Consider the following 13807-nt stretch of genomic DNA (forward strand, 5'->3'; position numbering starts at 1 on the left):
AGAGAGAGCACGCGCGGGAAAGATAAATCGCGCCCACCCGCGATGGACCCCAATGTCAATCTGATCTAGGTTAGTGGTTCTCAAACTTTACCACGCATCAGAATCACCTGGAGGGCTTGCTCAAACACAGATTGCCAGGCCCCACTCCCAGTTTCTGACTTAGTAGTGAGGCCAGAGAGTTTGCATTTCTAACAAGTTCCAGATGATGCGAATGCTGTTGGACCACACTTTAAGAACCGCTGCTCTAGAGCGTAACTCGGACCTATCCCAGCGTCCCAGGGAAGCGAAATCTGCAGTGGGAAATGGAATGTCCAAGGCAATCTTCAGCCGGCCTTTTAAAAACAAGTCCGGAGACGGGAGGGTAGCGCTGCTCAGCTCCAGCCAACTCACTGCCGCGTAGGAACGGAGGTCATCGGAAATCAAGATTTCCGTTTGAATTTTCCCAATGTTTAGGCGTTGGCAAGTGCATTGAAAAACACACACAACATGAAAGCCTAACGAAAATATAGGTTTGCAGACCGTGCCCTAGTCTTTTCCGAGGATGTTCTTTTCTGTCATCCATCGTCCACCCAGGTTGAGCACGACAGCCGGGCCAGTCCCGCCCTGGGCGGTTGGGGCCTTCCCAGAGGGGCCCCGTGCGGAGAACCCCCCTCTCCCCGGATGTGTCTGGGGCCTGTCCTTCACTGCGATGTAGTCAGTAAACCTGGTCTTCCTTGTCACGGACACTGACGCGCTTGGTTCGAAAAGCACCATGAATTCGAAGCAGCCTTGGACGCGGGATCATGGGCGTTGGCCTGGCTCTCTCCGACGAGGCAAACTGCAGGAGATCCCCTTCCCTGGAGTCACCGGAAGACGAAAGCACGCTCTGTGCCCGCGCGCCCCGGGAGCCCGCTCCTACCCCCTCGGCGTGCGGCGCGGACCTGGAGACCGCGGAACCCGAGCCGTATCCAGCTTGTGTAGGAGCCGGTCCGCTCCTCCGCCCGCTCCTGCCCCGGGACCATCCTCACGCTCCAGGGTCGCGGAGGCATCTTGCGACTAGCGAGGGGCTGACGGTGGCCTGGGTGGCCTTGCCCTGGCTCTGGGCTCCGCCGCTGCGGCAGCCGAGGGCCTCACCTGGGAAATCCAAACCCGGGCTGGACCTGGGCTCAAGGAAGTTTCTGTCCCCAGGCTAGACCACCCCGGCGACGGCCACGCAACTTGCCCTGCGACCCCGTGCTCGGCCTTCCTACTGAGCTCCCCTTCCCTGTGACTCAGTGCCTCGCAGGCTAGTGGCCGGAAGGGTGCCTGCGGCTGGCTGGCCCGGCCCGATTCCGGGTGGCGGGGTTCCTGGAGTGAGGAGCGACCCTCAGCTCCCGCAGACGCGGGAAGGCCCCCGCGCCATCCGTGGGAGTGGGGCAGCCTGTCTGCACGCGGTCCCCTGGGAAACCCCGCTGCATCTCCCGCCCAGACAAGGTCCCCGGCCTTGGAATCTGCGCCGCCCGGCACGGGACCGCCTGCGAACTCCCTGCGCTGGGGTCAGAACTGGTGTCTTTCTCCTCCTCTGGGGAAGTCAAGGCAGCCCAGAGTGGCGTCGTGGGTCCGAAAAATCCGTCTCAGAAACCCACCAGGAGAAAAGGCTCTGGGGTGGGGGGCACCATGTGGGGCTCCCACAAAGGACCCGACGGTGGGTGTGGAGAAGCTTATTGGCCCTGATAATAGGCCCAGGCCCTCTCCACAGGACCCCTACCGCACACGCGACTCTTTCTCTGCAGCAAAGGGGCTCGGGCCCAGGTACAGGGAGCCGCTGGGCCGGCGGGGCAGCTGGTGGCCAAGCCCTCAAGCCGCGGAGCCTGCCGCCAGTGTGGCCGCCCCCTCAGCCCGCGCCACGCAGAGCGCGGCCGGTGCCTCCAGGGGGCGCTGCGGCCCTTCCCGCCGGCTGCGGAGTGCAGCCCGCGGCTGCGCTTTGCCAACTTAGCCCTGCTGAGAGCGCGGGCGCTGACTCGCTGTTTTAAAAGATAAAATTCTTAGCCTTTTGCCCTTTCTCCGCACCCTCGACTCGGCCTAGTACACGCAATCCTCCTCTGGGTTCCCCAGGCGTCCTTGCTACTCCAGGGCCAGGGTGCACACACCCTGAGCAGAGCCAAGCTCCCTACTCCTCCAGGCTCTGGCGAAAAACGGCTAACAGTGCGGGAAGTTCAAATGCAAAAGGTCCCCGCCCCACAGAGGCAGTGGAAGGCTGAGGAGAAGGGAGGCGAGTCCCCGGAGGCAGTGGCTGGGATCCCTGGAAGAAGATAAGGTTTCCATATTGTATTCTTTAAAGATTAAAAGTTTCTAGGATCCGAGTCCGAGTGGGAGAGGCGCGCGGTCCGAGTGGGAGAGGCTGAGAGTCAACTCCAGGGAAGTCTGTGTCTGACACCTGCTCGCTGCTTAGCTGGCAGAGCCTCCTGGGTGGGCCGGGGGGCAGGGGCCTGCGCTGCGCGCCCCCTCCTCCACCTCCTCCTCCGCGTTTCCTCTCCCTGGCCTTCATCCCGGCCTCCTGGGGCGTAAACTTGCAGCGGTTGGGGTTCAGGCAGCCGCTGCTCGCGCGCCCCTCGTCAGTTAGCCATTTCCCTGAGAGCGTCCTTGGTGTCGAAAGCTCAGAGCCGCGAGGACAGCAGATGACCGGGTCAGCGGAAATTTCAGAGCGAGCCAGCAGCTCAGGTCCCCGGGGCCGCGCCGGGAATGGAACGGCTCCGCGGAGACAGCCCCCGGGGCACAGCCGGGCCACTGCAGACTCCGGGACTTCCCTCTCCGCACACCCGAAACCCACAACTCGCCCGTGGGCCGCGTGGCCTTTCTGCGCCGAGGGCTGCTGGGGGCGGGCGGGGAGCCTGGCCGGTGACCTGCTCTTGGGTGGGCCCCGCAATGCCTGCGCCCTAGACGCCGGCCGGGACGAGGGGCTGGCTGGGTCTGAGCCTGGAGAAACACAAGGGTCAGCCCCCAGTGGGCGCAGAGGTGGCCCAGGAGGGCCCGCGGACGGTGCTGCGCTGCGCTCAGCCTCCTGGCCGCTCCCCGCGTCCGGCGCGCACCTGCCCATCGAGGCGGCAGGGCCAGCAGGAGGCCTAGGCGAGGCCGGGCCACGCGGCATCCCCCAAAGCTGGAGCTCGCCGACTCTTCCCTACCTTTTCAAGCGACCGTAGTTGTGCCCAGAACGCCGGCGTGGCCCACACTCCATTTTGGAACTTCGCAGGCTGGCGTGGACGAAGTAAACACATTTATGGGAAAACCCCGAGGTTAGGAGGTTTGCGGAAAGAGGGAGCAGCTCGTGGGTGGTTGGAAATTCTGCCTACCCCTCGGGAAAACCAAACGGTTCTGCACCCAACGTACACATACTTAAGGGCGGGAAAGGTGTGAAGCCCGCTGCTGGGGAGTTGCCTCCCCTTTGATGAAAAGGAAGTGTGAAGCGTAGGAACGCTCTTCAGGTCACCACCCCGTGAGTGGGAGACTTGGGGAGTCTGAAAGAAGAGAAAGCTCCCTCCAAATCTCCCAAATTGGGAAAAGCTGCAGTAGGAATGAGGCAGTTGGAGAGAGAGGACCGCAGGCATCCCGCAGCTGAGGCTCAGGACTGATCTCTAAAATGAAAGCACCCCTATGGGACCCACCAGGAAAAACGTTAAAAAAAAAAAAAAAAATCTGAATGCTTAGGCATTCTGCTGCTTCCATTCTGTGTGTCAAATCTACTTTGAAGCAGTTAAATACAGCAGGATATTAAACACTCGAATCTCCGTTTCAAGCTCACTTTTTAATCTTTGCGAACTTAAAATTGGAAAGACAGATAAAAAATCTGCGACCCCTGTTATGTTTTACCAAAGGAACGAAAAATTCTCTCCACCTCGGCATAAATAAAATAGAATTTTATCTTAATAAAATAATATCTGGGAGCTTCTGCCTGACTCCCCAATTACTGCTTAACCTTTTGACAGTTTTTAGCCTCTGCTTATATTTGTCTACTTCCCCGCACGATTATTTTTTGAATTGTCCTTTGGGGAGTTTCATCCAAAACCATCTTTCGACGGAACACCTTTGAATTGTACAGCCTCTTGGTTGAAGATCTACGTCCTCAAAGTGCGGGCTTGCCGTGGGGTAACGCAGATCCCCTCTGGCAACTCGTCTGGGACGAAGGGCGTTTTTGCTTAGTGTTGATCACGCAAATCACATCTGAAAAGAAGTTGCTTAAAATGGGTGTGTATCATTCCCTTCCTGTCACTCGGTCACCCCTATTCCAGAGAGGTTGAAGTGCTTTTTGCAGTTACACTCACACAAGACCAAACTTTTAGAAGGACCTGAAAAATGTATCACTGCACTTTGAATTCTATTAACTTTCCTGGAGACTGAACAATGAACTCAATTTTTGCTGGGAATGAAGATGTAAATGTTTTGAAAAACTAGAATCGCATTTTCCTAAATTTTACAAATGATTGTTCTGCACCAATTCCAGATGGATTCTTTATTGTTTGCCAATGGGTTGCAGATGCCCACTCTTTTAACCAAGTTGGTTTACTGCGTATGAAATGAACATTTGCCGATTAAAGCTTAAATATTGGAAGAAATTTCTCCTGGGGCATTCCGCGCGTCTTTGCAATAATTACTAAATTAGTCAATTGCCACCTCTGTAAACAAACTTCGTTTAGAAAACAGGCGAAAGCAGACTACACATGTAGTCATAATTGACCAAAAGTATGTACAAAGCTGTTTAAAATTGGGGAAAGAGTGATTTATGCTGGAGAATGCAGTCTAGAACTGAATTATTTTACTCTACGGTGAAGGTAGTTGTATTGAACGTGTTAAGATGTGCAAATTAAGCCGGCGAGCGCACCAAATAAAACTATTAAATGCCCTTTGGGATTCTCTGTGGAGTCTTTGAGAGGCAGAGAAGCAGTTGTTGAGTTTCTAATGGTATAAGGAAAAGTGGCAACGAGAAGAAAGGGGGTGGGCATTGTGTTTGTGTGTGAGTTTTGAACTGAGTCACCTACGGCTGCGTCTCTATAACAGGGAAACCTCGAGCAAACCTGTGCCTTTAAGACTCAGTTGCTATCCAAACACAAGTAAACAGAGTGGACCATTAGCAGACGCCGGGCGCGGAGGCGGAGCCAGGGCGCTGAGGGCCCCGCGCGGCGGCGGGACGCCCGCCCGAAGGGGAGGCGGGGCCGCTACTAAAGCCCACGACTCCCGGCCTGGGGCAGCCTGGGGAGGGACGCGGGCGGGGACGGAGCTCGGCGTGCTTGCTGTTGGAGGGTGATGGCCCTGCAAGGCTGTGGGCTCCGACCTCACCCGGAGTCGGCAGCGAGAGGTTCGCAGAAGAGCGAGGTTCTGGGCGAGCGCTGAACGCCGGCCCCAAGCACGCCGGGTCTTTACACAGTCCGCGTCCACAGACTCTGACGAAGACGTGGATCTGCTCTCGCTTTAGCTGCTCGCGGTCCTCCAGATCATGTCCACGACTCCTGCGACCCCGCGCGGAAAAAAAAGTTTGCCAGGCGTGGACTCCATGACCTTTCCAAGCTGTGCGCCTCGCTGCCTGGACCGGGTCTGAGCGCGGCTGCCCAGGCTGACCTTTCTGCGGGAGGTGAGTGTTCGCTCTGGGAAGGGGCTGTAGCTGCCCTTTGGAAGAAAGGGTTTGGGGGTGCAAGAGGGGTTCAGATTCTCGATCTGGTGTGCCCCAAGTTCAGATGTGAAAATAGATCATGGGGATGCAATCCCAGGGCACTGTATTTCTCACTTCCTTGGGTCCCTGGCACACGACTCCCAGCTAACACCCAGCCACACACATTTCTACATACTGCTTCTTAGTTTTGTTTTGGGATATTTAATCTAAGCGGTCAGCAAGACTTCTTATAAAAGCTGGTCTACGTACACTGAGATCAAACCCCACAATCCCATGGTGTTTCTGCCCCTGCCCTAGCAAGCCTGGGTCGACTTTTCCCGGGGCAGCCGCGGCAGCGCAGCGTGGACGGGCCCGGACAGCCGGTGCCTGCCCAGCCAGCGACGCTGAAGGCACATTTCAAGAGGGAAATAGTTCAGTCCTCGGTAATTTGTCAACCTTGTGCTGGCTTTAAAATTTTCCTCCTACCTTCTAGTCCTGACTGAGGCGGGGGCCAAAAGCAAACTCCCCGGGGGCTTAAACGCTCGGATTCCTGAGAAATGGCAAGTGAGAAAGGAGTTGCAATTGTACGAAGAAGGAGCGAGAAAAAGGTGTTTGTGGAGGGAGCCCCGGATCTGTCTTCCTACCTGTTAGCCGAGAACAAAAGGGGGCTGGCGTTTCCCGAAGCGAAAGGGCGCAGACAGCCACTTTCTCTGCTAAACAAACTGCAGTCCTAGGCAGAACAAGAAAATTACTCACGCAGGGGGAGCAAGGGGAGCACAGAGAAACAGAACCTAGATTATGCGGAAGGCATCTTAATTTAATTAACTCCTTGGGAAGGCAGAGGCGCTGTGAAGGGGCAGGAACTTCGCAGCCGTTTCTCTATTCACCTGATACAGTCTGGCCCTAACAATCTGTCCTTTAACAATTTTTTTTCTTTTTAATGATCTTCTTTGTTCTACTTAGTCTATAGCTCTCTAATTTATATAAAATTCTTCTGTGGTTTGGGCTGAAATTCAGTGAGCCTATCTATCCAACCATCAGTCATTTATCTCATATACAAGTGCACAGGTTTTAGCAGATGAACCCTGACTGTATATTATTTTCAGATAATTCAATGTAATATTATCATTACTACCAAAGAGTGAAACTCCTTATCAAGTTACTTCTTAACTTTTTTCTCCAATGTTTTGAAAGCTTCACTGAACTAAGTGTGTACACATCTCCCTTGGTGACAGCCAGTCAACTAAATTTTACAAAATTTCTCCACATGCCTGGAAATTCCTGTGAAGAAGACTGATGAAAGAAAAGTAGCCTCAGCTCCACCAACATATTTATGACTTTTCATTGGTTTAAGTTTCTTTCCTTGCAAAATTAAAAGTAACCAGTGGTCTGAAACGGGACGGTGGAGAAATGACAGCAGATGATGATCGCTGTTATTTCCTGAAAGGGAGTGTGGGAACTACAAGGCTCAGCTCTAGACAAAACGAAAGTACTTTAGGATCTCTGCATTCACTTAAAATACTTCTTTTGACATACATTTCCAGCAACTCAATGGGAGTGTGAAAATTTAACCATCCTAATTATTTGTGGCAAGAGCCATTGGTGGATATTTAAGGTTGTTCTGTTTGTAAAAGGGTTTCAAAAGGACCAATGGTTTGCTCTTCCGCTATGAAGAAACTATCTGCCCTACAAATTAAAACAAACAGGTACTATGAAATAGCACTTTTTTTTTTTTGCTAACATGAACCTGAATTATACTAGTCGTTAATTTCTGTGTTATAAACCATTCAGAGAAAAGGGAAAAAAGATGGCACTCAACTTTGTGGCAGTGTAACCTTTATGGCAGAGTTCGCTGTGCCTTTGGCATAGAAATCACAAGTCACAATAGTACTTTAGCTGACACCACTCCCCCCCACGCCCGCTCCCCCCTCCCTGACACATACACTCTGTGGTGGGAGTTGTGCTTTGCCTCCTGTACTTATTTCTAAGAAATCTAGCCTGGGAATACACCCAAATAATAATTTCGGTTTCCTCTCTATGGGAAAGAGGTTGCTTTTCAACACGAAGGGAAAAATAATATTTTGAATCTCTGGAAAATCCTCATTACGCAAAGAGAAGGAAATAAAGGTATAATTTATTATTTTTAATTGAAAGGGAAAAATCAGATAGATTACCAGGAATGTTAGTAGAATCCTTTTTTCCTGCCTCCCTAAGAGACTTGCCACCGAGCAAAAATGAATCGTGATTTGTGGTGGGAAAGTTGATTACTAATGGGTGTTTGCAGTTGCGGTTGAATGGTCTGACTGAGACCCTCTGACTGTTACCCACCTCTCGTTAACTCCTAGCCTGAACTCCCAGACCGCATACCACCAAGCAGAAGCGATTCGTTAATAAATCTCTGTCCCGAGCCCTTACAAACAGAGGAAGGTGTGGGCCCTGCAGAGGCAGCCAGATCCTGCCTTGCCAGAGAGCTCTGTCATTAGCGTAGCCCCCTAAGTCTGCTCACAGATGGAACCACAGGCAATACTTCATAACGCGCTGGAGAGGACAACTCAGGCGCAGGAAGGAGTTGGGTGGGAAGGGAAGGCTGGAGTCTCTCCTGCCTTCCCGCTGGGTTCAAATGCCAGGCTTGGCGGTTGGTGGCGCAGACTGGGAAACGTGCTTAGCTCTGACTCCTACACCTGGGGGTCTGCCCTCAGAGGGAAGGCCCTGGTCCCCCGAACTGGCAGAACTCCTTTCTAAAAAGGGGCTGGTGGTGGGAGAAGGTGGGCCCGCCCTGAATGTAGGTGAGGTAATCCCGGGAACCTGCGTCTGAAATCAGACCCGTGTTGCCATTGGGAGCACGGAGAGAGGGGAAGCGCCCTGCTTAGGCCCAGGCCGGGCGTCCTGGTGGCGGGACCGCAGCCGCACTCACCTCCAGGCCAACGGACAAGGTTCCTGCAAGCCAACAAGGGCCACCCTGTGCTTGGCCTACTGCAGCTCCCCTGCAGCTCCTTTCCTCTCCCTCCCCGGAGCACTCTCCTCTCTCCTCTCCCCTCTCTAGTCTCCTGGGGCATCCCGGGTGGAGGGATGTAGGGGTCGCTCCTCGGTGCCAGGCCGGGAAGCAGCTCAGGCCTCCCAAGAGCTTGGCGCTCAGTCTGGGAAAAGGGGTTCCTCCGGCCTCAGGGACGTTCTCCGCCCCCACCCCACCCCCTGGGAGCCTGAACCATCTGGAAGGGATCTTAGTCGGGGGTTGGGAGGAGAGGCCCTGGATAGGAGGAGGGGGCGATTCTAGGCCGAATCCAGCCCCTGAGGTGTCACTTTTCTTTCCTGCGGCCCGTCACCGCTGATAAATGGGGCTGAGGGCAGAGGAAGGAAAAAGAAAACCTCCGAGGTCAGTGCGGAGCGAGGTGAGCCCCTCCCAGGGCCCTCTGGCCCAGGAGGATGAAGCGCGCCGGCTTCGCTCTGGCACGCAGGCTTGCAGTCCGGGTAAGCGCGGGAAAGGCGGCCTCAGGGCGCGGCGGCAGCGCAGTGCATGGGATCTCAGGACCCATCCGTTAACCCACCGTTCCTGGGAGCTCCGAGGCGCAGCGGCGACAGAGGCTCGCCCCGGCCTGCCAGCATTGGCGTTGCGGTTGACTGAGCTTCGCCTGACAGGCTTGGGGAGGGTGGGCTGGGCTGGGCTGGGCTAGGTGCTGCCCCGCTGTCCGCCTTTCGTTTTCCCGCGACCGAGGAGTCTTCTGCTCCGTATCTGCCTAGAGTCTGAATCCGACCTTCCTTCCTTTGGGCGCCCGCTCGCCAGCGGAGCACTTCTTGTTCTGGCCCAGGGCTGATCTGCACGCGGACTTGAACAGGTGCCACTCGGCCCCTCACGGCTTCTTTCGGGGAGACTTGGAGTCGGGTGGGGAGGGAGACTTAGGTGTGGTAACCTGCGCGGGTGCCAAAGGGCAGAAGGAGCAGCCTTGGATTATAGTCACGGTCTCTCCCTTTCTTCGCTGCCATTTTTAGGGCTTTCTCTACGTGCTGTTGTCTCACTGGATTTTTGCCGGAGCCCCACGCCCTCCCGCCTCTGATTCCTGGAAGAAAGGGGTGGTCCCCTCAAACCCCCAGAATCCCGGAAAATGGGGAGCAAGGCTCTGCCAGCACCCATCCCGCTCCATCCGTCGCTGCAGCTCACCAATTACTCCTTCCTGCAGGCCGTGAACACCTTCCCGGCCACGGTGGACCACCTGCAGGGCCTGTACGGTCTCAGCGCAGTACAGACCATGCACATGAACCACTGGACGCTGGGGTATCCCAGTGTGCACGAGATCACCCGCTCCACCATCACGGAGATGGCGGCGGCGCAGGGCCTCGTGGACGCGCGCTTCCCCTTCCCGGCCCTGCCTTTTACCACCCACCTATTCCACCCCAAGCAGGGGGCCATTGCCCACGTCCTCCCAGCCCTGCACAAGGACCGGCCCCGTTTTGACTTTGCCAATTTGGCGGTGGCTGCCACGCAAGAGGATCCGCCTAAGATGGGAGACCTGACCAAACTGAGCCCAGGGCTGGGTAGCCCCATCTCGGGCCTCAGTAAATTGACTCCGGACAGAAAGCCCTCTCGAGGAAGGTTGCCGTCCAAAACGAAAAAAGAGTTTATCTGCAAGTTTTGCGGCAGACACTTTACCAAATCCTACAATTTGCTCATCCATGAGAGGACCCACACGGACGAGAGGCCGTACACGTGTGACATCTGCCACAAGGCCTTCCGGAGGCAAGATCACCTGCGGGATCACAGGTGAGGCGGGCAAAGAGGATAGCTGGGAGAGGGAAAGCGAATTTGTCCTGGACACACCGAGTCCTGATAGACATTCCAAGTGTCATTATAATGCCCTGTGATCTAAAATACACCCTCAGTCACGCTCCCCAGCCCGGTTCAGCTAATTCCCAACATCTACCCTTTCTTTCCCCCAGCGGCTCTTGCTATGTTCTTGTTTGGAATGAGGGAGGGCCTTTCCTCAGTCTTGGACAGGAACAATCCGTTGGCCTTAGTCCTGGGATGGTTATCCTATCTCCTCCTAGTGCTGTGGGGAGTGGTGCAGGAAGAACCCAGGGACCCTAGGGTGCCGGTCCTGGCTGCAGTCGGGCTACTTCTGTTGGGTTTCGTCCCTCCCCTCACCCCCCACCCTCCACCCAGGTGCGCCCCAGAGCCTGCCATGGGGACCTTTCTTTTAAGCTGTATTTGTCGGTTGAGAAGGAGAGGAGGTCTTGAGGTCACCGAATTTACAAACAGCTCCCACCTCCCTTCCGCGATCTTAAACTCTGCATTAATACAAGGCAATTGAGGACATGCAATAATGTAAGTGTTATCATTGGGTAAAAACTTCTCAGGAGTTGGGGAGACCTTTTTAGGAGTATCTTTTCTGGACTCTACCTGCTGTTCCCCAGAGATGAGACTTCTGTACCCAACCGACTTCTGTAACACCTCCGAGGCTGTTAAGGGATTCACTAAAATTAGCACCTCTAAACGGCCTTGCCTTACATCCTGATTTGGCCAATTTAAATCCCAGAGAAAACCATGGAGGCCAAGAAAGGCCCGTTCAGCGGGGTTTCGAGCTCCAGAATACGCCAGAGAGGGCCATCAAGTGTAGATAAAGCCTGCGGGCTGGTGAATATTTTGAAGAGAATCAGTTGAGATTAACCATAAACAGAATTACACAGGAAAAAAAAATCTAAAAACGTAAATGAAAATCTTGTTTCTTTTGTTCTTCCACGACTTCCTTTTAAGTAATTGCTAAAAGTAACTCTTCACCATGGAGCAAAGTTATTTCAATGAAACCTTATATTGATTTTCAGATATATCCATTCCAAAGAAAAACCCTTCAAATGTCAGGAGTGTGGGAAAGGATTTTGTCAGTCTAGAACTCTGGCAGTTCACAAAACTTTACACATGCAGGTAAGTTTGTTTTCTTGTTTAAAAACAGTGGCTGGTTCGTGTTATCATTACTGCTTTGAAAAAGGTGTTCAATGGCAGACTCTTTCTCTTAAAAGGCTCTATTTAGATTAGTTCTCTAGGTGGGGGAAAAGCAACACTTGATTTCTTTAATACGTAAAATTAATCTTATTTAACATAAAGCATTTTTATATTTTTCTCAAAAAACAGGCCACTTTGATTATCATAAATCCTAATTTTAGAATTTTTTTCATCCAATCTGTCCTGCATTTAAAGCTTTCGTGTTTAGGAGGAAATAAAGGTAATTTTGATAATGGAGGCATAGTGAAATCCCATACGTTCTCTTTCCCAGGGGCCTCATAATTTGTAGCTTTCAGGACATTGAGGAATAGTTTAGTTTTCCAGCAAAGAGGAGCCTTATTACCCAGGAGAATGTTGTTCCTTAAGAGAGGATTAGAGTTTTTCCTTCCCCCTTTTCCTGCCTATGACATGGTGATGAAATGTGAAGAGCTGGAAATCACAAAGCCCACCGAGGTGGCCGCGGGTCTGCCTCCGAAGTTATCAGTGTAATCGGGCCTCTGTGTATGCCTGCACGTGTATTTTCATGATTGGAGGATTAGGAGCACAGATTTGTTCCTGCAAGTCTCCTCTTTTGTTGTCATGCGAGTGTTATGTTAACGCTTGTGATAACGATAAGACAGAAACTATTGAAAAGGGTGCAGTGGTGGTGTGAAGGATTAATCCTTTGCTTGCTTCACATCTGAACAGGAATCTCCACACAAATGTCCCACATGTGGAAGAACCTTTAATCAGAGAAGTAATCTGAAAACTCACCTTCTCACCCATACAGACATCAAGCCCTACAGCTGCGAGCAGTGCGGCAAAGTGTTCAGGCGAAACTGTGATCTGCGGCGGCACAGCCTGACTCACACCCCGCGGCAGGACTTCTAGAGAGGCCCAGGATCTGTCCCCTGCCGCCGCTGCTTCCCTCCCCAGACACCTCTCCACGTCTCCTACCCGGGGGGTCGCATCCCTAGCCCTTCACTGACCCCAGCTCTTCCCTTGCTGCAGCCGCACTGCAGCTCCAGGGAGTTAACTCTTCTTCTGGGGGACTGAGAACTGTAGAAAGCCACACACTACATCCCTTCACAAAGAGTATATGCTAGTTTCTTGTAGATATTCACAGCTCATTTTAGAGCTCTGTACATAATATTGTGGGTCTTTGTTTTGTTGTTTTGTTTGTTTTTGGATCTTGTTGGATGCACCTAGATATGGAAAATGGAAGCCAAATTTTATCTTTAAAGACTGTATTTTCAAAATAAAACTTTTTCTTGTTTGTTTCAACACTCCTGCAAAGGTGTCTTGCTATTTAAATGCTGTTTTTCCTCTAGATTCTGGAAGAGTGGGCTGCCTCTATAAAATTCAATACTGAAGGTCATTCTTTATCCCTAGGTTTAAAAAATAAGATTTCTCAGAATTCTCATTCTGCAACTTCAGCCCTTCCCTTTCTATACGGTGGCTTTTTGGAATTAGACAGCTGGGCTGCTGCTTTGTTTTTCAAAGATATTAAAACATTGATGCCCCTGAGGTTTTATCCCCTTTTGTTTATTTCAATGACTTGTGTATTATTCCTTCAGATAAATGCAATATCTTAATACAACATGCAACTTCCATGGCTGTCCCACTTGAAAGCACAGGATGGGAAGAAGCAGGAAGCATAGAAGAGGTGGGAGCTTCTTGCCACTTCATTTTTGAAAAGTCCTTGGCCTATTGTCACAATTTATGATGGGCAACTTCTCTTACCATTAGACTTTGAACACTATGATTTATCACTGTAGACAGAGACTTTATCCTGTCTTCAAGAGAGAAGTCTAAAATCCTACAGAAGAGTACAGGAAGATACAACCTTCAAGAAGACGGGAGAGAAGAGGAGAAAGGAGAAACCACTTAGCTATGTTCACAAAATATTTTTTTCCAAGGATGGGGGTCCTTTCTTCTAGAAGGTTAGGATTTCTCTGCAAACTGAGTTAGGTTACCAGTGAGGTTTCCACCACTGGTTGGTCTTTGTCCCTGGGAAAATGCCAGAAGTGCAGGTTACTCCATGTATAGAGCTCATGGCAAACATGTAATCACCTTCTGAGACATTTCAACCTTTCCTAAATGGTTCCTGGGGAACATGACTCTAGTATAGTGACAACCCTGAAGTATAGTGTAGGATTTGAGTGGAGGGCTTTGGAAGGAGATAAAGAGTAGTACTATGCAGAGACTGGAAGGAAAGTGATTTAACTTAAAGAGGG

At 52.2% G+C, this 13807-nt stretch overlaps 2 protein-coding genes and 1 pseudogene across 2 annotated transcripts in view; 1 reads left to right on the forward strand and 2 right to left on the reverse strand.

Annotated features, from left to right (window-relative positions):
* The window catches only part of LOC129486994 (RNA-binding protein 4B-like), a 35463-nt pseudogene extending 34679 nt beyond the window's left edge, over positions 1-784 (reverse strand).
* Positions 1-3255, reverse strand: part of STK3 (serine/threonine kinase 3) — a 488063-nt gene extending 484808 nt beyond the window's left edge. Inside the window, 1 exon segment of the mRNA XM_055286906.2 lies at positions 3141-3255. Within this exon segment, the coding sequence (XP_055142881.1) occupies positions 3141-3233 (93 nt within the window). The 5' untranslated portion in view covers positions 3234-3255.
* A 5676-nt stretch (positions 3256-8931) lies between these two features.
* Positions 8932-12854, forward strand: OSR2 (odd-skipped related transciption factor 2). The gene is given in 5 exon segments (XM_055286908.1): positions 8932-9180; positions 9587-9677; positions 9680-10355; positions 11414-11513; positions 12279-12854. Coding segments are annotated over 5 exon segments (1299 nt in total). The 3' UTR covers positions 12462-12854.
* The last annotated feature ends 953 nt before the right edge of the window (positions 12855-13807 follow it).

The sequence above is a fragment of the Symphalangus syndactylus genome, chromosome 7, assembly GCF_028878055.3.
Source record: "Symphalangus syndactylus isolate Jambi chromosome 7, NHGRI_mSymSyn1-v2.1_pri, whole genome shotgun sequence".
Taxonomy (NCBI): Eukaryota; Metazoa; Chordata; class Mammalia; order Primates; family Hylobatidae; genus Symphalangus; species Symphalangus syndactylus.